Genomic DNA, 23,459 nt, shown 5'->3' on the forward strand with positions numbered 1-23,459 from the left:
TTAGTTGGAAAAATCAAATTGCGTTATTCAGTTCGTTTCGTCGTGGACTGTGTGTGGACTGTGTGTGGCAGCTACTCGCAATACACTCGCCGCTCGTTGCCGTTCGTTTTCGTTGCGTGTGCAAGTTGCAGGCGAGCTCAACCCCCTTTATCACGGAGGCCGCTGCTGCTGCTGCCCTCACGCACTCGCTGCTGCCGTCGCCGTCGCCGTCGCTGTCGTTGTCGTTGTCGCGGTGCCACATCCAACAGATACTTTTGCGTATGCTTTTGAATTCGTTTTCAATTCAGCCACGTCCTGTTACGGGTGCAGACGCGTTTGTTTCCGTTTTTTGCTGCTTCCGTCAAAACAGTGAGAAGAGAGCGCAATCAAACAACAATTTGAGCTACTTCATATACTACTACTACTACTACAACAACTTACCCTAATTACGCGCTGGATTAAATTATTAAAACACTAAAGCCGACGCGGATTTAGAATCAACAGCCGATTCAACACCGACTGCCAAACACAATAACAGCAACAACAACAGCAATAATAACAACTCAACAACACCGACTGATTCTTTCGTGTGTGTGTGTGTGTGTGTGTGTGTGTACGTGTATGTGTATGTGTGCATTTTAGTAGTGTGTGTGTGTGTGCTTCGTGTTCGTGTGAGAGAGGCCATAATAGCAAACGCGCGTTGGCATCAAAGTCGCATTAAAAACATATCCATGAGTTACTTAAAATTAATCACTAACATAATCACTGTGATTTTTATTTGAGCTGCCTCTACTCTCTATCGCCATCTCGTTCGCTCACACGCGTGTGCAACAACAACAATAACAATAATTTGAATCATAATAACAACAAAAAAGCGACGCTAAATTGTGTTTAAACTATCAAACGAAAAATAGCTTTTGATTAGCAATCGAAAGACACGCAACAAAATCTCGGTTCTGCTTGCTATCAATAAATTTCCCAACAAAGATTCCCAAGATTTATTGCCGACGCAACCCACGCGACATTTCTTCGTCTTGATAATCGCGCTAAACTTACAAATGAAATTCAAATGAAAGCAATTTGATTTATTGCCCAAGTGCACAACATTTGCCCCACATTAAGTGCTGCCCACTCTTAAAACCAAAAACTAAAAAAAAAAACTTCAATCAAACAAATCAGAACTGACCCCAAGTTATCCATCCATCTATACAGCTGCCGAACTGACGGCGCTATCAAGTGGATTAATTTGAATTTCTTTTCCCAAACTAGAGGTGAGTTAACTATAGATAACTATAAATAGTAGCTAAGAGTTTGTATTAAGTATACGCAACGTATTTCAAAATTCTATGCAAGATGTCGTCGTCAAGATCAGCTGAGTAAACAGTGAAAGCGTTGTCGCTTCGCGTTAATTGTTACTACTACTGAGCACCGTATCTAATGATATCTATCTATACTCGTATATGCGACGCTAGACCAGGCCCCGTTTTAACTAAACAAAAGCCACAAACAAACGGGCCACAAAAAGCTCCCGAAAATATTAACTGAATGAGCCAGCAATAAAGTGTTTGTTGAACTAGCGCTTAAATGGCATTTAAATACATTTTTAATTTTTTTGCTGCACTCTCACGCCAAACATAAATCACAAACTCTATCTGCGAATCATCATAATCATCAGTCCAGACATTGCCACCATAAACTGTCTCACTTTTCTCGTCTATGGGGGCCTCTTTTTTGGGCGTAAAGAGGCCCAAAGCCAAAGCCAAAAAAAAACGCCAATTGACGTCACCTAAACAATTAGATTTTGAATTTGTGTTTTGGTTGTAGTTGTTGTGGCCATTGCTTTGCTTTTGGCAAACAAAGCATGGAAAAACACCGCGAAATACACCTTGAGAGCGAAAGAGACAGGGGAAGAGAGAGAGAGAGAGATTTCCATAAGAAGCGCGAAATGCAGAAATGTACTTTCCAAAATAAATTTGTGTATAAAATTAAATAGAAATGACAACAGACGTTAAGCGTCTTGGTAAAACATAGAAATCTTGGCACCTTCGCCTTAACTATTTGCTCAGCCCCGAAAAAAAAGAAAACGCGACCCACCGACCCAGCGATAAGAAAACCACTGAATTGCCATAGTGAATGGGCGGCTGCTGAGATGGTGAGGTGGTGGAGGGGAAAGCTTGGATGCCGCATGGGCCACAAAAAAATACGGCTGGCAATAAAGTGACATAAAATAATTTCGGGCATTCTTTGTCTAAGAAAATCATTATGTAAATAAATTCTCACTTCTGAAATAAAAATGTGTCGTGACAAAGAACAAAAAGGCAAACCCTAAAATAAATAGAATAGCAGCAGCGTCACAAGAGTTGAAGACCAACAACAAAAAATTATATTTATTAGCACTGTGGCAAATAAATATGCCACAAATGATGCCACCGAAAATTGACAACAATATGAATGCACTTCAATCACAGAAGAGAAAAAAAAGCAACAAAAGCGTAAAAAAAACAATGTGGTAATAAATAAACAAAGCAAGGGAAAAAAAGAATGGCGAGGTATAAATCTGTTAAATGGGAAATTATGTTTATTATTGTGATTAAAACAACCGCAAAGCAATTTAATATTACAGCCAGACTAATCCACTGGGGATCAAGTGCAGATCAAGCGGCATTATCAAGTATACATTTTCAATTTCAACGGTAGTAAATGTGTGAGAAATGTGAAAGGGAAAACGAAACCGAATTCAAAATCGAAAGTGACAAATCAAATTTAAATTTAATCACTTTTTTTTTTGTTTTACTAACAATTAAACAAGAAGCTGCTGCTGCTTTTGCTGCTGGTGAAAATTTACGATAGGAAAGTCGCCAGGTTTTGTTTGAATTTACATTTATTTATAGTACTTCCCTCTGCTGTCTCTCTGCAGTTTTTTTTGCTCTTGGTGTACAATAATTTATGAAATTTTTTACAACTATTTATTTCGTTTTTGAATGCTTTTATTTTTTGTTATGATTGAGATTAGATAACAATTTATTGCAATGCTCGCGTTGTTCGACTTTGCTTCGGTTCCGATAGCGAAACGCACAGAACTCGGTGAGAATAGTTGGACTCTCTTTTGATTACTGAAGCAGTGCCACTGAAATTGGCAAAAAAGTTTAATTGATTTACGAACATTTATGGTTATTTTTAGAGCACTGTCAATGCTTGATTTTTGTCACAAATTTATTAAGGCGCCCCTTAAGGGGAGTTCCTTCGATTCGGTTGCCAAAATCCAGTACAACTTTGCGTCGCGTTGTTGCTGCAATAATAATAAAAAAAAAAAAGAAAATATAACGAAGAGAGAAACAAATTCACAGAAATGTAAATATTGTTACATTGATAAGAAGCTCGGGCTGTGTTATCTTCGACTGTGCAAGCTCGTTGCTGTGGCTGTTGCTCTCTATCTATTTGTCTGTCCGTCTCTCAGCGTGTGTGATAACAACACGTAGGTGGTGTGTGTGTGAGTGCGAGTGTTGGAATCTCAGTGTGTCTGCCCTGGGCGGACTGCGTTGTCAACTTAAGTCGGCAAAACGTTGCGCACGCGGCACCCGCAAAACGATTTACGATTCACCGTCGCAGCAACAGTCAAAAGCAGCAGCAACCACAGAGCAGCATCTTCGTCATCTGTGGAACGCAGTTACAACGGCAATACCGATGTGGTATTAACCCCTTGACGTGTTTGGTGTTAAGTTGCCATTGCCTGGTGTTTGGGTTAAGCTCCTCACTGTTTGTCTCGATGTGATAAAAAAAATATAAAACAAACTTTTCCCTCAGGTAGCTTGCGCTCAGCTATGTTGTCTTTCGTTTGTTAGTTGATAAGCTTTGTGTTCGCATTTTCTTAATTTAATCATTTACCCTTTCTCTCTCTCTCTACCTTGCAGCATCGCAGCGCGCTTCAGGGCAGCGCCAGCGAGCTCAGAGAACAGCCACAACTTGGATCTGCTTTCGCCACAGTTGGAAGATACCGGCCTCAAGACGACGACATTCTTGCAACACTTTAAGGACGTCGTCACGACGAAGTTCAACGGCAGAGATCACCATTTGCCGCCACTGCATCCCGCGCATCCAGCGCATCAGCAGTCCGCGCTGCATCACCACCATCAGCCGCACCAGGCTGTCGCCCAGAGTTTCTCCACCATTTTTCCAACGTATCTCGGCATGGATCGCGCCGCCGCCGGCGGTTGCGGTGCCGCTGGCGGTGGCCTCGGCGTGGTGACCAGCTCGGCCACCGCTCTCGGTCCCGGCGGCATTCCCGGCGGTGGCGGAGGAGGCGGCGTTGGGGTCAGCGGTGCACTGAATGGTCTCGAAGCCATGTCCGCAGAGTCCACGGGCCTGTGTCTGCAGGATTTGGTCAGTGCGAGCACAGCGAATGGCGCCGGATCGGCGGGTTCGGCGGAGAGTGCCACAACAACGAGCACAGCGCTGAGCAGCGGCAGCTCGACGGTGAATGGTGGGGGGAGCAGCGCCTCGGGTGCGGATCATTTGCACAGCCATCACAGCTTGCACGATTCGAGCTCATCGGTCAGCATTTCACCCGCCATCTCGAGCCTGATGCCCATCAGCAGTCTCAGTCATTTGCATCACACGGCCGCCGGTCAGGATCTGGTTGGCAGCTATCCGCAGCATCCGCATCATGCCGTCGTGCCGCCGCACACACCGAAGCACGAGCCGCTCGAGAAACTCAGAAGTAAGTATCGAATAGAGAAAGAACAGAAAGAAAATGAAGATTCTCCCACTCACACATCTTCACGCATATTTTCGGTTCAGTTTATTTGGGGGCCAAGTCAATTTCGTGGCCAATTTGTTAAACAATTTATTCTTTTGGAATGTTTTTTTTTTGGGGGGGTTCTTCTCCCTCGCTGCGTAGCAGTCTAACAAATTTACAAGTAATTAATGCGGCCATAATTCAGGCAGCGTCGCAGCGTTTTGTATACGCTGCGTATGCGTGATATTGGTTTTGTCTATGTTTGCTTGCCTCAACAAGTGTCTACATTCACAGCGCACAATATTTTTGCAACTGTCAGCGACAGCTGTCGTCATTTCAATATTCATTTGTTACACCAAATCATTCACGCTCTCAATACTTGTACTTCATCATTCATGCGATGCTCGTAAATTTCTAAACAATGTGCAAAATTCCAACGACAAACTTGTCGTTCCTTCCTCTTCCCTTCTCCTGCCCCTTTTTTTTGTCAACATCCATGCCTCATGCATATTCATAATAATCATTGTGTAATCATTAGCGCATAATCTTCATAAAAGCGTAACAAAGGCGACCCAAAAAAAAGCAAAAAGAACAAAACTCAATTTTGGTAGAGCAACAAAAAGAAGCACTAAACAAATTTCACTTTTGCTGCGCATGTCACGGCTAATTGAGCACCCTTCTGCCGTAGTGCCGAAGGCAACACACTCTTCCCACTTTCCCACTTTTCCCGTTCCCATTTCCCACTTCTTGCCACTTCGAGTGAGATGCTGCAGCAGCGTCAGAGTTGGAAGAGGGTCGCTCAATGGATGAAATTTGATATGTGCATTGTAGTCAAGTGTTTGTTGTTCCGTTTAGGCTAATTGTTATGGGAATTTGACTGCGGCCAGACACTCGGCATGATATTTGGAGGTATTGCGATCAAGTGTGCCAAGCAGATTATTCAATTGCCTGCAAGTCAGTCAAAGGTTGCAGCAAAGAGAGGAAGTTGGGTAAACAAAATGATGATATTACAATAGGATTACAATAGCAAAAGTTAGATTATAAATAGAATAGTTCATTCATGAAGAAGAGCTTAGATTAAAGACTGAAACTTAGGAAAAGGCTGAGAACAAAATTCGATGAATGTCAGCTTAAAATTCATTGATTTGTAACTAAATCGCATAAATTGCAATTTTAAATGAATGAAGTTGAATTCATTTCAAATTATAGTTGAGAAAAGTTAAATAGATTCTTTCGGGTATATAGTAAACAGAGTTAGGTTTCAATTCAGTTCAATTAATAATTATAGCTTAAAGCGAATTAACAAATGCCTTATTAGAATCGTGATTTGTATGCGAATTATTGTATCTAACATTCAAGAGTAAGATTAAATAAAGATTACAATTTATGTAGTGGAAAAATATTTGATTAAAGAATACAACTTTGGAGATGACTGAATTAGTGAGTGACTATATAATAGACTATATAATATATAATAGAATATAAATACTCAAAACTCACTGATAATAAGACTGTTCATTTAATAACTAATACCAAAACTAATAGAATTGCATCGAGTTAAAATAATTATTCTAAGCAGCTTCATTTTGATAGCATTTTCATTTTTTATGCTGACACAAACTGCGCAAACTTTTGACTACAGTAAAGTTAACTTTGAATTTGCTTGTGCCCCAAAACAATAAGTATTTGTCTGAGAGATTTGTTCGCCGTCTAGCGCAACTCACTCAACTCTGGCCTCCAAGCACTTTTGGCCGGGTTAACAGCCTTACAAACTCTGCACTTTGCTGCTGGGGGCCAGAGAGCGAAAGGGGACGCAGCTGCCTCTCAATTTATTTGCGTGCCAAAACAATTTAACACAAAAATTGTGCGCATTTAAAATATGCACGAGTGCAGTTATCCTTTGACACACACACACACACATACACAAGCGAATACACATGCAGAGCAGGATAAAGCCAGACGTTTACTATGGCAAGTTGTGCGAGGAGTCGCTGCCTTTCAGCTGCAGGTGCGGAATCATGTTGCCAACAAATTTCACATTGCTGTCTGTGTGTTGTTGTCGTTATTGTTTACGCTCTTGTTTAAATAATGGCCACACAACGTGCCCAATGCCTGGGTTCAACTCTGTTGGATTGTTGGACTGTTGCACATTGCAATTGGATTTTCAATTATTGGCCAATTTAATGGTCGCCCTCCCCTTTAACTTTATAGAACGGGAAACGAGAAACGAGAAGCGAGAACGGATTCTCGAAAATCAAACCACCTACACGACCATTTGTTTGTGTTATAAAATATTTAAGTTTTATTTGTACGAGTATTTATATGTCTCTGTCTCTCTTTCTGTGTGTGTGTGGAAATGTTTTTCTTTTTTATTAGTGCAGTTTTTTATGATGCACACACACACAGCACACCTCGTCTATTAGTTCGTTTAGTCTGATCATCATTTTATGGGTTCTGTGCGTGTTTTTATTTCGTATTTTGCGCTCAAAGGATTTCAAGTTCACGTACACTAATTTCACATTTTCCCAGTTTCCCATTTTCCATTTTGGTTGTCAGCTATTTATTTTTTTGTGTCTCATTCGATGGCAACATCTATTTTTTTTTATTATGCATGCAACGCTGCAGCGTGTAAAACAATAAAAAGTTAATGCTTTTTAATACCATCGGCTACAACTCTTTAATGTCGAAAGTGTCCCCACTGGCAGCTGGCCATGTTCTGTTCAACTCAGCAACGGCAGCAATCTGAATTATGTTGTCAGCAGCTGGCAGCCTCTAAAGAGAGCTTTAGTCATGCTGCTCTACTCTATCAAAAAATGCTTTAATTTTTCACACAAAATAATCTATCACATCTATTCTAATTATTGTATAGAGTATTTTAGCTGATCCTGTGACTAAGTACTTTCAGCTCAATGTAGATATGACTAAACAAAGATCTGCGTTTTGTATTTACCAAGCAAAAGCAAAACCAAAAACCAACAGAAACCTCAACAAACCAAAAACTCAAATGTAAATCAGAGCAGTTTACATTTTGGTTACTCGGCAAATAATACAAATATTATGTTGCGAGTCCTTTGCGACTTTGTTTGCCAAGTTGTTACAGCTACACAGATATAGCCATAGATATATGCTTAGATATGGTAGAACTATTTGCCTTTGACAAATAGTTTGCCCTTGTAGCGCTTGATAAAATATTAAATTGCCTTGTGCGGCTCTATCTCTATCTCCAAAAATGTATCTGTATCTATTGCTGTTGTATCTGCAGCTGAGTGCGAGAATTTGCTGCTCGACTTTCTTACGAAATCTTTTGTTATCTATTGTGCCTCATCCACATATCATTGCACTTAAGTTTGTCTTGTTGTTTTTGTGTGTGTTGTCGGCACAAAGTGTTAATGGCACGTGCAGCACAACAAACAGTCCAAAGAGTACTTTAAATTGGAGATATAATTTCTAGAAATTAGTGAACATTTTGGTTATTGAAAATTGTTTTATAAAATACACAGCTTCTAAAAATTGGAAAACATTTTGGCAACTTTACAGATTCATCTTTAGTCTTGATTAAGACAGTTAAAAATTAGAGAGAATTTGGCAGCTGAAAAACTCTTTAGACTTGCTTAAGGTAATACGAGATTTAAAAAAACTTTGGGTAGTTAACAAATCTGACAAACTATAGTAAATACCAAAAATATCATTGCAGGTTGAATTTTAGACTTACTAAAAGTAATTAGAAATGAAATAAAATGTTGCTATCTTTAGAGATTCAACTTTAGAATTATAAAATGCAGAGTTGAAAATATTCTCACAGTTTTCAATGTAAGCTTTGAAATTAGAGAGAATTTTGGGAGCCGAAAAAATCTTTACGGATTCAGCTTTAGACTTCTTCAAGATAATTATAAATCAAAGAAAATTTAGGTTACCCAAAAAAATCTTTACAGATTCAACATTATGCTTTGAAATAAGAAAGAATTTGGGCATCTAAGAAAAATCTTTACAGCTTCAGTGTTTTTTTTTTTAAGGCACGCTACAAATGTGTCTTTAATGAAGAGACGCTGCGCACATGCTGCACAGGCCTCAAGTTACAGTTATAGATACACAGAAACACACACACCACATCCTGTGCAAGGATACGCCTGAGTCCTGTAGCTACTTTAAATTCAACGTGTGCGCGTCGTGGGCTTCGCTTGTACTTATTTGTCAGGCCTCTCTCTCTCTGTTTGATGCTCCCTTCTTGTCCTGCCATTTTCTTTATGAATATAAATACACATTTTATCGATTTCTTTTTGGGGCTGTGTTTGCAGCCATTTTGTGTGTACATTATTTTTAAGACGCTTTAAAAATCAGTCAAAGTGCATTTGCTGTGAAAATCTCTGGAAAATTGCGCACATATGTCATTGCGGTTGAGCACAGAAGGAGGAAAAACAAAAGATCGTAGTGCAATTGGCAAGCAAACACCCCATAAATTGTGCCAGCCAATGCCAATGGATAATCACCCATTGGTGACGCCCACTTCACAAGTTTCTTTCGGTGTTCTATGGCCAGACTGCAAGGACAAAAACTGCCCATATATCAATCCTGACACACAGACACAACGGAGACATGTGGTCTCCACTATGCGATGCTCTCCTTCTCTTCTGCCTTGATGGCACTGATTTCGTTTATATAAATTATAATGTCATTATGGCAACCAGTCAGCTTCCTCTTTTCTTCTTTGTTTTTTTTTTTCGTTTTGCCCTCAGACAAATCTCTAACTCGACCAAGACCGCAATTACGTTGCACACAGAGTGGGAGTCAGAGTCAGAGAGAGAGTTCTACTAGTGAAGCCGCCTCTTTCTCATTATCCGTATCGTGCAATTTCGTAAAAATGTCGCATTAGAGATTATCTGAGGAAACAAACTTGCACGACGCTGCTGTCCAAGTTGGCCACAGCAAAATTGGGGAGGCGAGGGGATGAGAACGAAATGGACCAAATGACCCAACGGCATCAACTGGAGCCAAAAATTTGAGCTGACAGTCGAGAAAATTACTGAAAAAGGCATTGCAGTGGAAAACTACAACAAGTTCAACATAGACAAAAGGAAAGACAGAGAACGAGTCTGTGTTTGGTTGGACAGCATTTTGTTGAGACGGGGCGGGGGAAAAGGTCTGCATGTCTCTCTCTTCTTCTTCTTAGCCTTATCTGGCAGACCCTCGACTAATGAGCTTGCCTTGATGTGGTCTGACTGTCTGGCCGCAAAGGAGGGTTGGACTCTCTGTTCTCTGTCGGACTTTGGGCCATGTCAATGTTATTGCACTGATTTTTATGTGTGTGTGTGTGTGTGTGTGTGTATGTGTGTGTAGCTTACATACATATATTTCTGTGTTGCTGCCAAGCTCATTATATTGCCATAACCAGAGAATATATATATTGTCATTGCCTGGCTAGCCATAAAGGATTAACTTTCTAGATTGTTGTGGGGCCAAAAAAAAAAAAGCATTAACTTGATTTTTACAGCAGCTTTGGCTAATTTCTAGTGCTTCCAGCTTGAGGGTGTTGAATAGTTTGCCAATTTTTGTGGGCATATGGTGCACAAAACCTGTCGCATATTAACACTTTTCAATGCCAAATGTGGCATGAAATTGGAAAAATGCGAAATGTATAAATATTTGTCAGCAGTCTTTAACCCTTTGATATTTTAGATTTCCCCCCTCGCAGAGTGGTTTAATTTCGCCAAACAATAAAAGCAACTAACTTGTCAAAATAGGGAAGAAAAGTATTTCGATTTCTGCCTTCCTTCTTCGTCCTTTGTGTGCTTTGTGTGCTGAGCATCCCAATTCAACTGTCACATTAATCGTTTGTTTTTGGTCACAAAATGCTACAAGTAAACGTTTGCCATATTTCCTGGGTTTCCTTCTTTCCACATCTTTTTTTTTTTTTTTGCTGTGTCGTGTCAAAGGACGCGCTCTCGGGGCGTACCTTCGGTCCAGCTCCCTTGGCATCTCAACGATCCTTTTGTCTCTGTCTCTTTGTGTGTGTGTGTGTATTTGTTTGTTTGTTTTGGGTGTATCCTGTGCGAAGGTTTGACAGTGTCACAGGCTGGATAATTTATAGCTACTGCTGTTGCTGCTTCTGCCGTGTGTCGTGTGTCAAAGTTTTTGTGGAAAATGCTTATGAATGAATGCGACAAATGGCCAAATGGTTTACCGTGTGTGTGTTTGCTTTGCTGGCTATCAAAATCAAAATCATTGTCCAGGCAAACATTTATTTCTCATTTTTCTGCCGTTTCATATTTGCCAGCATGATTAATAGTTCGCCCTTTTTTTTTGGGGTGTGCTCTGCTTCTATTGACTTTTGTTGGGCAAAAAAAAAGAGAGAAAATAAAAAGGAAAATACTTTTTCATTAGATCATTTTGTTGTTTTGTTTTGCTTAAACGCCTCTGCAAAATGGCCGAAGTGAATTCGGAATACACAAATGCGACGGTTGACACTTGTTGTCACAGCTCGTTGACATGGCCAAAAATTGTTGAGGCGTTGAGGCAACGCCCACCACTTTTTTTTTGGCCAAAGCCATATTGACACTTGCCACTCACATTCTATCACACAACACTACGAGTATAGACACAAACCTTGAAAAACATTGTAAAAAGTCGGAAAAACTCTGGCAGCAACAACTGCGGCCAAAAAAAATGTCAACGCCAACTGACAGACGACAAACAAATTCTGCTGTTTTTTTTTTTTTGGGAAAAATCAAATTCAAATTAGTCGCAAGCGAAATAGACAGTCAAGCAAGAAAACGAACGAAAAAAATATTTAAACAAATAAAAATCGCTGCGGTACGTGCTTTTCTCTGCGTTTTTTAGAGCGCATCGTTAAGAAAATATTTTTACATTCTTCTTCGGAAGCTGGGAGGGGGGAAACAGTTTAAGAGTAGTTGGCGGGAGGAAACGAGCTGGCACAGATGACGCTGGCGACCCATTTAACAGGCACATGCTCAGGTTGAAATCGAGCACAACGAAGAACATCACAAAACAACAACAACAGCGAGGCTATTAAGCAGCATTTTCCAATTTAACGCTGCAGTGTTGTGGGAGCACATTAAAAAAGACTTGAGAAATCAATAGATAGGAGGAATTTTCCGAGGCTTAAGCTGAGTTCTGAGAAGGAGAAAGAATTCTATACTATTTTTACTTCTGATCAAAATTTGTGCTTATTTTTATTCAATGTCAAAATTTGTAACAAAAAAATGTAAAAAAATGCGTTGTAATAAGAGTCAAAGTATAGTTTTGCCCCTACTAAAATTATATGATTAATTTGATTAAAAAAGAAAATGCGCGGTAGCAAAAGTCTACTTCTACTATTTTTCCGATGATATACAATTCTTAAGTTTCTTATTTTTGTTATGATATCTGTCCTATTGAATTTTCTGACTCCAAATAGAAAATATGCTACAATAAAAATCTATTTTTACTATTTTTTTCCGCTGATATGAATATTACCTTAATTTTATTACGATTTGGAATGTCATTCAAAATAATCAAAGTCGAACCCTACTATCCATTATTGTTATTTTTAACGCCGAAATTTGTAATGTTGTCAGTCAGTCAAAAATCTGCCATTAGTATAAGCCACAGTCCTATCCCTTCTATTTATTTAATGTCAAATATTTCTAATGATGTGAGTCATTCACAATTCTCAGTGGACAGTCATAAATGACAACTATGAATGCGCTAAAAATAACGATTAATAAGCTAAATATCATTAATTGATTTTGAAGAATTTTCATTGCTCCTATTTGTGCCATTCAAGCGTAGCTCAAGTGAGGCACAAATTGTAGAGAATGCCGTGTAATTAATTGAGCTGTATATAAGATGGGGAAGACACTTGCCTGGCATCCCCCAATTTCACGACTAATTGTTTTCAAAATGTCGCCGCGGGTGTTTGCAGCCAGACTTTCTTTTCTCCTTCGTGCTGCTGCTGTGGCACTTTAAAAACCACATAAAACTGACAACATGTGAAAATGCCATAAATTATGCAACCGAGAGAGCGAGCAAACGAGCACAAGGAAGTCCATAAGATTTAGGTGCAGTGGCCAGGAAGTCGAGACCTGAGACCTGAGATCTCGACCATATGGGCACACACCTCAAGCGGAGGCCAGGGGAAAGGCCGAAGTATCAATTGTCTCAACATAAATCTGCATTTTTAGAGCAACATGTCAAAGACACAATGGCAATTAATATGAAATTGAGCGTAACTAACTAGCGTAATCATTGCCTCATGTCTCATTTGAGTTTCTTAGATTTATGCTACTAGAAGAGCGCAAGTAATTTTCCTCATTATCTTCCCTGCTGAAGTTTTCCATATAATGTGCCGCGGCTGCTTCTCTTTAATGGCTTCAATTAATGGCCCAAGACTTGGCCCGAGTCTCGGCCTGCAGCACTTGGCCAACAGAATCTCCGACACTTGTGTACTTAATCGAGCTAACCAAAAGCCCATTTAAAACTGATACCACAACCAACAGCATAAATCCTTTTATAAACACATTTTTATGGGCTTCTGCTCTACGTCCTGCTTTTAAACACTTTTACTGCATATACTTGTACACAAATTTCTTGAATGCCTTTAAACCTATGTTAAAACATTAATTTTTTTGTATATTTCTGTGCCCTTTGCTGGTTTATTCTTTTCAGTTTGGGCCGAAACCGGTGATTTTCGTGATAGTCATAGCTCCATGACCGCCGTAGCAAATAGTTTGGATAGCACACATTTAAACAACTTTCAAACATCGTCGACATCCACCTTATCGAATCGAAGTCGAGATCGCAAAGATGGTGAGTATTATAAAGTGATAAAAGAATCAAATTAATAACAGCAAAAGTAATAATAATTTTAATTAAATTAATGAGTTTGAATCTTTTACGCAAATATATTAAAATATAATATTAATAACAGCTTTAGTAATATTACTATATTGATAAAAGAAATCTTTTATGAAAATATTCAATTCTTTTACTTACAACAACTTAAATAAAATTAAAAGACAATTGCAATTAGTCAAATATTATATATTGATGAAGCTTCCAAATACTTTGCATTTTTTTCCGTCTGCCCGTCCGTCTATCTCTAAAAACCTAAAGATCTGAAATGCCCTATGAGTTAGAGCCTGCAAATTTTCCATATATGTTATATTCCTTTTACAATACGCTCTTCATACTATAAGCAGATCTGCTTCGTAGATAGCATTTCCTAAGAAACTACATTAATTTATATAGTATAATATCTGAACTTAAGATCTAAGGCACCAGAAATTCACATAGCAATCGTTGTACACTTGCAATAAATTTCAAGATAAGTTTACAGTGAAATTCCAATGGATTTCTTAATACAATTGTCTATAATTATAGTTTCGATCATTAGTGTAATAAGCGTGAACAAAAAGTTGACGCACTCAAAGAGCGCAAAAGAGAAAGACATACAAAGTGAGAGAGATAGCAATAGCGAGTGAGAGAGTAGGCTCGTTAGTGATTTTATAGCAGTGCGTACATTAGATAAGAAACATAATTTATAATAATTTTCATAAGCATGGCCAATGGGCGTCACTTGGTTAAGGGGTGGAGGAGGTGAAGTGGGGTGGTGTGGTGTGAGGTGTGGAAAGGTGGGACAGTTGAGTGTGTGGGTTACCTCTTGGCCTTTGTCGGCGAAAATTTACTCACTCGCGTCGCGTTTAGTTTTCGATTAGACTGCTTTGATTTGCGACATGATGACGACGTTTGTCGAGCCACCGAAACTGATATTTCATATGGCCAGTCATTTAGTTTATTTGATTAAGTTCGTTTTCGGCGCTTGAAGCAAACAATGGCAAGAACAATGACAACAACAACGACAACAGCGACAGCGACAGCAACAGCAACAGCGACAACAACAGAGAAAGCACGCCGCCATGATCGATGACATGCCCGTTGAACACACATTAACGGGTTGTAAATCTGGCCGAAAAATTGAAAAAAAAAAGAAACTAGGCTAGCTTCCAATCGGCGGCTTGCCGCTTTGATGTTGCCACCGAGTGTGGCGTGAACCGAAGTGGGTGGAAAGGGGGGTTTCTTTATGTATTTTTTTTTTTGGCGTCGTTTGAAGGTTGCATGGCAATAGCAATTAGTAACGCCAGGCGGGCAGCTGATTAGAGCGTGAATGAGGAGTGCAGCAGCTAGCTAGCTACTGTTGTTGCCTGTTGCCTGCTTATCACCGCAGAGATAAACTTTTGTTGGCTACAAACAAATTAATTACATGCAACTACTTGCTGTTTTCTCTCTCTATTATTTTTTGCAGGCAATCGCAGTGTGAATGAGACCACAATCAAAACGGAGAACATATCAAATTCTGGCCACGATGAGCCGATGACAAGCAGCGCCGATGAGCCAAAGAACGATAAGAAGAACAAGCGACAGCGACGACAACGCACACACTTCACCTCACAGCAGCTGCAGGAGCTGGAGCATACGTTCAGTCGCAATCGATATCCGGATATGTCCACCCGCGAGGAGATCGCCATGTGGACCAATCTAACCGAGGCCCGCGTCAGGGTGAGTTTCGCAATATATTAATGTGTTGTGGTGTTGTGCACAACAGCCAACAGCCACAAATTGTAAACAGCAGCAATTGCATTTGTGGTGTGTGTGCAATTATGCGGCAATTACTGCGGCGCCTCTCTTGGCTGCAACCATCCCAAAATGACCGCAATGCAACCGCAGCACGTAGCTCAGGCTGAAAGCAATGCAAACACAAACACACACTCACACAATGCCACAGCGCCAACTCGTAAATATGTTTGCCCCAGCCACAAAATTCGCGCGCGGCTTAAACGTGCTGACCAAAAACTCCGCCATTTTGCCGCTGCTGCTGCAGTGTAAATTTATGTTTGGCCCACACAGTGAGGGGAAAGGGGAGTTTGGCTTTCGGGTTTCAGCTTTGTTGCAGTATGGCGCAAAGTTGCCATAAATTGCCGCCTCGATTGCGGCTAAAACTTTGGCGCAGTTTGCAGTTCGGTTGGCTATATTTTTTTCTAGTTTTTTTTTTACATTTTTATGGTGTAAACTGGGCCGCAGTCGAGGCTTATCAAAACGCAGTCCAGCTGTTTGTACATGCCACGACAATTGCTACTGTTATTGACAGCCTCAAGGGTTCTATGGCCCAGACCAACTTGAGATATATATGTTCGATGTGCTGTATGTTTGTGTGCGTAGAAGATATCAGCTATCAACAAAGCATTGTATAATACAACAAACTAACGACACGCACAAACAGTTGTAATTGTTTGTAAACGATAGTTTTGGTAAACATTGAGAATGCTTTTAAGTGGCGCCAACTGGGGGCAAATAGCAAATAGATACCGATAACTCTCTTCTGGATATCATAGCAATATCATAAGCATGTTTGCCTGACACACAGAAGACAGCGACACGACGGCAACACGTTATACTTACATATATGTATAGTTAACAGTAGTGAAGTTTTTCCTTGACGTGATCGATTGATCACTATTTGATCGACAAACTCGTTCTTTTTTTTTCATTTTTGGGCTGGCGACACGAAGCTAATTGACACACAAGCGAACAGAGACAGAGGCAGGTCATTTATCGTTGACAAATAAAAAACATCTGCTAGATACATTTCATTTTCATGTGCTGACAAATCGCTGCCGCAATTGCATTTTTCATGGTTTTTCTATGCAAATTTCTGTACGTTTGTTGCGCATATGGCCAGGATATTTGCCGAGAAAGCAAAAGTCACTTGACAGCCACAGTTACTATAAAGAAATTAGCTGCGGCCCACCAGAAAACAAGTGTCAACTATGTGCGGAGGGGGTTGCAAAGAAACAAAGAAACACAAAGTCGTGGAAATTATGTCAATCGAAACATGTGTTGAGCACAAAAATGCATAAAATATTGATACAGTTTGTTTTATGGTCCATTATGCGATGATGACAAAAAGGTTTGCATTCATTCTGCGAGGGGTGCAACCCCTCAACAGTATCTATAGCACTTCCCCATCCCCTTCTCATTCTTCCAAAAATGCAAAACAATTCCAATGGCAATTTGTCAGCAGCAAACATTAGATGAGGGTTGTTTAATGAATTAGAAACCGCACGAGAATTAATGATCATGATCATGCTGTCTTCTTCCCTTCGCATTTGACTGCAATAATAGCGTAGGCAATACAATTTATCAAATATACAAAAGGATTACAACACACACACCAATATATAAATCTGGGTGGGTTTAAAGTTGTCAAAAGTAGAAGAAGAACAAAAAAAAAGAGCATCGCATCTGAAATCAGCCCCGTTTTTGAGCAAACAAAACGCTTTGTGTGTCGGGTTGGAAATGTTGTCTTCTTTGGTTGGTTTCCTGCTAGCTGATAGCTACTAATCTGCAGATTAACATGACTCGGCAATTATGGCAATATGTTCCCATCTGACTTTTTAAAACAGACACTCACTTTTTAATTCAATTAACAGTTAAAATTCCAACTCGTAAAAACATTTGTTGCTCTCGCGACAAATGAAGCAGAGTATATAAAAAAGAAAACACAAACCAATTGCTTTATTCTCTGCTCTGTTTTTTATGGTCAGGTGTTGGCAATGGCTTGGAAACAGCAAACGTATTTTTTGGTCTGTGTATAGGAAAGCCATTTTGGCATTGGTGGCTTCATAAAAAACAATGGCCATAAAGGAGCCACAATATGGGCAGTTAGAGTCCACCGATGGTTCAATCTATTACGACTCTTGTTTAATGGTGTCAAAAGATTGCAGAATTGTGGCTCGTTTCATGAGTGTGAATGTCTTTAACAAGTCTGATTTTCCTACTATAATTTTCCTTAAATTACACTAATCAAAAGCAGACAACTTTAATGCAGCTTTGAGTATCGTTAGCAAGCACTTAAGTCCTTTGTAGCTTTAGAGCTTTGAAGTGCTTGCAAAGCTTGCTAATCCACTTAATCTCTAAAGCTATAATGTGCTTTAAAAGCTTATGTGAATTAAATTAAATCAGAGTCAAATGCAACAGCTATTAGCAATTTTTGACAATTATTAATATAATAATTCATTTATCAAGCTGTTTATCAAAAATTCAACTTAATGAATTATCTGTAATGCAATCTGAAGCGTTGACTTTATCTTAGTAGTTTTCAAGATATTCTGTCTGTTCCGTTGGTCACAATCTTATGAAGGCTTACTGATTGTTGAGAGCTGAAAGTTTCATGCTTATCAATATTGTCTGCAATCAAAATTTTCACTTCAATTACCAAACTAGTCAAGCACCAACCCCGGAAGTGAGTAGTGAGTAAAGAGAATGTGAAAAAACAGAGAACAGAGTGAGGAATTAAGCAAATAAAAAACGTATTTAGCTGCAATTTGTGACCATCAATCAAAATGGCAGCTCTTCAGTCAACGGACCCTTAGAAATCACAAAAATGAAAATGAAAATAAAAAGAAGCAAACTCAACCCGTAACTTTTGCCACATGCTCACATTGCGCCACTCATATTCCAATTTTCTTGGTGCCGTATTTTTTTTTAACAACTTTACCTGATGATGCGTTGAGGCACCAGCATAAAAACATAGTTAGGGTTTGAGAGGAGCGGTGTCATCAAAACCAATTAGGATTTTCTGCTTGAGTCACACAGCGTCGAGAGCTGCCTGTCGAGTGGAAAATTGCGATGGTTTTTTTTCGCACTCGGACGTTGGCAATTTTTTTCTTTTTCTTTTTTGCAGTCACATCAATTTTCCATCATGCAAACGTTGGTTCGCCTCGTTTTTTTTGCTGAGTACCCAAAAACTTCAACAACTTGCTAAATGATACGTGAAAATGACAGTTGACGAGATCGATGACGTTAGTTTTGCATCAGAGTGAAGCCTGAGCTGATGCTGATGATGATGAGAAGAATGATGCTGCGGATGCGGCTGGGCGATGTACCTTGACAAATTGACACATTGCCTGGTTGGATATTGAAATTGGCCAGACTTTGATTTATGTGCGAGCCAAACACATAAAAAAACCAACTTTAAAGAGTTCCCTTCCTTCTGCCTTTCCCACGACAATTGCAATTTGCCGAGTTACAACTCAATTTGTGACTCATGCGATTTCAATTAACTGGGCGCAACTAATGCGATTAAACCAATTTGCCGGGCAAATGAATGCGTATTAAATTCGGCACGAGTCAAACATTTTCCACTTGTTAATCACGGCATTTTAGTTTGTGACTCTTTTTCCCACACAAAAGCAAACAAACGCCGTTTTAACACCGTTTTAGGCCCCCAGTTTTTGCATACACAGCAAACGCGTGGCCACATTTAGTTACGCATACGCAACGCAGGCAATAAATTTCCAACCCCATTCAGAGCGTTGACTTAACTACAATGTGGCAATGCGGCAACATGCATGGCTACCGAAAAATTGTAACTGTAACTGTTCCTAACATAATTACCTGCAATGCTGTCTGGGAAACAAAAACCAACAAGGAAATGCAACGCAATTTCGCGTAAACGAAGCAAAGCGAATTTTTGTGGGAAGATGGTAAAAACTCATCAGCGATGCCAACCCAACAGCAGTTGATACTTCTGTATCTGTTAGCTACAGTATCTCTAGCTGTATCTCTTGGTACCTCTCTGTGTTTGTGTGTGTGTGTGGGAGCTGCGCAAACTTCAGCAATAAATTACAAAGTTGCCATTTTGTTTTTTATCTACTCTGCCTTTGTTTTTCCTTTCTTTTTCTGTGCAAAATAATTTTGATTTATTTTTTTGCGTCTGCTGCTTTTTCCCCCCCACAAAATTCCCTTTCCAACTTTAATGCTGTTGTATACTGGCTTCTGCTTCAGTTTTTTTGGGGGTTGGCGTGCTGAGAGTTTATTTATATAAAGCTCTCCATTAAAAAAAAAGGAAGCAAGGCAACAACAATGGCAGTATTTATGTATATTTGTATTTATAATTACTGCACATGCGTATTACGAGGCGCCCTTTTTGCCATTGGCAATCGTGGAGTCATGGAGTCGTGGAGTCTTTGGCTTGGGGTATATTTTTGGGGGAGTTTTTGCACACAAGCGACAGACGGATACATAAATTTTCAAGTTGGCGGCAATATAATAAATTATGCGGCACGGCGACGCAATAAAAGAAAATGGCTGCCAACGCTTTTAAAACTTTAACTAACTTATGTCTCTCTCTCTCTCTCTCTTTTGCAGGTGTGGTTCAAGAACCGACGCGCAAAGTGGCGTAAACGTGAACGCAATGCCATGAATGCGGCTGTGGCAGCTGCCGACTTCAAGTCCGGCTTTGGCACACAGTTCATGCAACCCTTTGCCGATGATTCGCTGTACACATCGTATCCGTATAACAATTGGACCAAGGTGCCATCACCGCTGGGCACCAAACCCTTCCCGTGGCCAGTGAATCCCCTTGGGTCGATGGTGACCAGCAATCATCATCAGAATTCGGTGAATTGTTTCAATACGGGCGCCAGCAGTGTGGCGGTTAGCATGAACAATTCAATGCTGCCGGGCACCATGGGCTCAACGCTGACCAATACGAATGTGGGCGTGGGCGCTGCCCCCTGCCCGTATACGACACCCGCCAATCCGTATATGTATCGCACGGCCGCTGAGCCATGCATGAGCAGCAGCATGTCATCGAGCATTGCCACATTGCGCTTGAAGGCCAAACAGCATGCCACCGGGTTTAGCAGCCCATATTCGGCGCCATCGCCTGTGTCGCGTTCCAATTCAGCCGGACTGTCCGCTTGCCAGTACGGCGTCACAGATGTTGTCTGAGAAAACGCACTCGGTGCTCTGCTCAATCAGCACCAGCACCACTTGCAGCACTTCTCCGGCCAGCACAATGGCAATGCCGCCATGCAGCATCATCATCATCTGACCGGCAGCAGCAATGGCAACAACAACAACAACAACAACAGTAACAACAACAACAACATGTTGCATCACAATAATAACAATTCACTGCTGTTGGATCATCATGGTGATTTGGGTTTAGGCAACGGTGGAGCAGGCACCGACGATGGAGGAGGCGGTGGCGGAGGTGGCACAGTGGGCAACATCGATGACAACAACAAATCGCCGTTGGGCAGCAATGGGTTAATGTCAGCGGCTGCCGCTGCGGGTGGCGCCTCAAGTGGCAACGACAATGGCGACGATGTCGACGAAGAGATCATCGATTGAGCGATTGCTTATTAAGTATAAAACACAATATATAAATATATATATTTAAAAACAATTAAAATATTTAAATCAACGTACTTATAACATAAATAATTAACAAATTTGTTATTGTAAAACTGCATAAATCAGTAAAAAAAAAAAAACACCCCAAAAACAGATGAAGAAAAAACCAAAAAAAATAGCATTAAGCGTACTTAATTAAATTTTAGATGGGAAAGTCGCAAAAGGGCAGCAACAACAACAATAACAACAACAACAACAACAATGGCATCTTTTTTCGAAGAACAATAATTACATTTACAAAAAGCCAAAATGATAAAAAAACAATCGAGAGAGAGAATTGAAATGCCAACATTGCGGGCAGTTTTAATTAGTTGGCATTAAGCGCCATCGCCAGAAAGGCAGCAAAATTAATTACAAATTGATAATTGTATTTTATTTTTGTTCCGATTAAATGCCAATTATGTTCACTTCCCCACAATCCCACAACCCAAAGCCCCTCCCCACACCAAAAAAAAGTAAAAACATTAATGTATAATGTTAAGTGTTTTGTAAATATAAAGCAAATATTTAGCTATAGACAGCAAGCTGTATGTATAAGAAAACAAGTTCGATCTTAACTAAAGAACTAATTAGCTATACCAAAAAAAGAAAGTAAAGAAAACCAAATAAATAAAAAGAAAATCAAGTTAAAGTTGTCTGCAAATCCTTTCGATAAAAAGAAAAACAAACACAAAAACTCCGCCTATACCCTAACCACTATTTTTTTGTTTGGCAGCTCATATACCAAATACTATATATATATAAATATATGAAGAACGTATCAAAATCAAATCGAAAACCAAAAAAAAAAAAAAGAAATGTATTGTAAACAAAATATATCAAAGATTGTAGTTCAGTTTTTAAGGAGTTGTCTAGTCGTATAAACAACCAGAACAGAATAATAAATGAACAACAAGTTGCGAAACTACTAAAAAATAAAAACGAAAAGAAAAACCATCAAAATTAAAAAATAAAGTAAATATAAATATATATATATATTTAATAATTGTACACTTAACATTATTAGTTATAGAAATTGAATCAAACGCAAAACAAAAACATAAAAAAAGAACAATAAAAATTATGGAAAAAGAAAAATATGTTTCGAAATTTATTTGCTCACAATATGATAATAAATGCGTTTCCAAAAATGCAAAATTAAAAAATCAAATTGTTATTTATGCCAAAAGAACCTGCTGGCGTTTATTAATAGGCCACAGGCTCACTTAGGAACTGGACCCTGGAGACGACTTTTTGGGCTCATAGTACTACAATCATTGCGGTTTAATGGGCTGCTGCCTGATGGCTCGAAGGTGGTGCGAAAAAATATCCATCCATCAATTTATTCATTACAATGAAATTATGTCGTATTTATATGCACCCCACCATGCCGAAAGTGACAACCCCTGCCCCCAAACTTTGGTTGTACGCGGGGTAGCAGAAAATCACCGCACAATAAAAATAATAATAAAAGGACATGCTTCCTTCTTCCTTCTGCTTCTGCTTTCCCCCCTCGAATTCATTCTGCCTGCTGTCTGCTTTCTATGCAAAATTTTCACGAAATGCCATTGTCAGCCATGGGGGGTTGCTTGCTTGCCAGCTTACTTGGCCCTGACCATGTCTAAGGGTGAAAGAAGGAACATCAAATTTGAATTTCATATGCTGGCTGCCGTTCACTTGCCGCTTGCCGCTTGCTGCTGATTGAAGGCAGGCTAATAAAGTGCCAGCCGAAAGCGGAGAAGAAGAAGAATCCCCCGCTGTGTTAAGCGACGTTCAATGGGTAGGCACGAAGGGAAGAGACACCATTTGATTTATTTTATTTCCCTTCCTCTCTCTGCCCGCTGTTAATGTTTTAATAAGATTGATTTTATTGCGGCCGCTGCTCAGCTTTTGTGTGCGCCGTTGTGTGGGTGTCAAAGGGTTAATAAGTTGCCCCCTCGCTGTTTAAGCGACTTTATTAGTGCTTTCGTGCTTTGTTCTTGCTCTTGGTCACGGCCTCCCAATTGTCAATTGCTATGCGTTGAAATTAGCAATTAAATTGCTTGACTAAACAGTCAAACGAAGCATGTCACAATAAGGAAACGAAGGGGGAAATCACAGAGAGTCAGCTATCATACACAATTCCAAAAGTTTGCTATAGTTAAAGCAACTACAACTACTACTATGTATTATAGCTAACCTTATCACTTGCTCGACACTCGAGCACACAACACGAATGACATTATTCTTTGGGGCAATGCGTAATTAACTTTTTGGCGTAATTAATGCCAAGTCTAATTATTGTTAATCATGCTCAGCCTGGCGCAACGAGCCATATATATGAGCTTCAATTAAAATCAGCAGCATTTCAGCGCAAAATACACGCAAACATATTTACAATGAATTCCCGCTTGTAACTGAGTGTTTTCTTATGTAGAGCAAATGACACGAGCTACAAAATGTTAGATTAATCGCAGAGACTAAAGAGAATTAGAGAGAAAGCTTGTAGTCTATAAAAATGGTTTCTAACTTA

At 39.7% G+C, this 23,459-nt stretch overlaps 1 protein-coding gene across 1 annotated transcript; it reads left to right on the forward strand.

Annotated features, from left to right (window-relative positions):
* Positions 1-21,814, forward strand: LOC117575626 (pituitary homeobox homolog Ptx1). The gene is given in 5 exon segments (XM_052008051.1): positions 1-1,250; positions 3,891-4,696; positions 13,376-13,516; positions 15,012-15,265; positions 19,916-21,814. Coding segments are annotated over 4 exon segments (1,914 nt in total). The 5' UTR covers positions 1-1,250; positions 3,891-4,167; the 3' UTR covers positions 20,906-21,814.
* The last annotated feature ends 1,645 nt before the right edge of the window (positions 21,815-23,459 follow it).

The sequence above is a fragment of the Drosophila albomicans genome, chromosome 2R (genome assembly GCF_009650485.2).
Source record: "Drosophila albomicans strain 15112-1751.03 chromosome 2R, ASM965048v2, whole genome shotgun sequence".
Classification (NCBI taxonomy): Eukaryota; Metazoa; Arthropoda; class Insecta; order Diptera; family Drosophilidae; genus Drosophila; species Drosophila albomicans.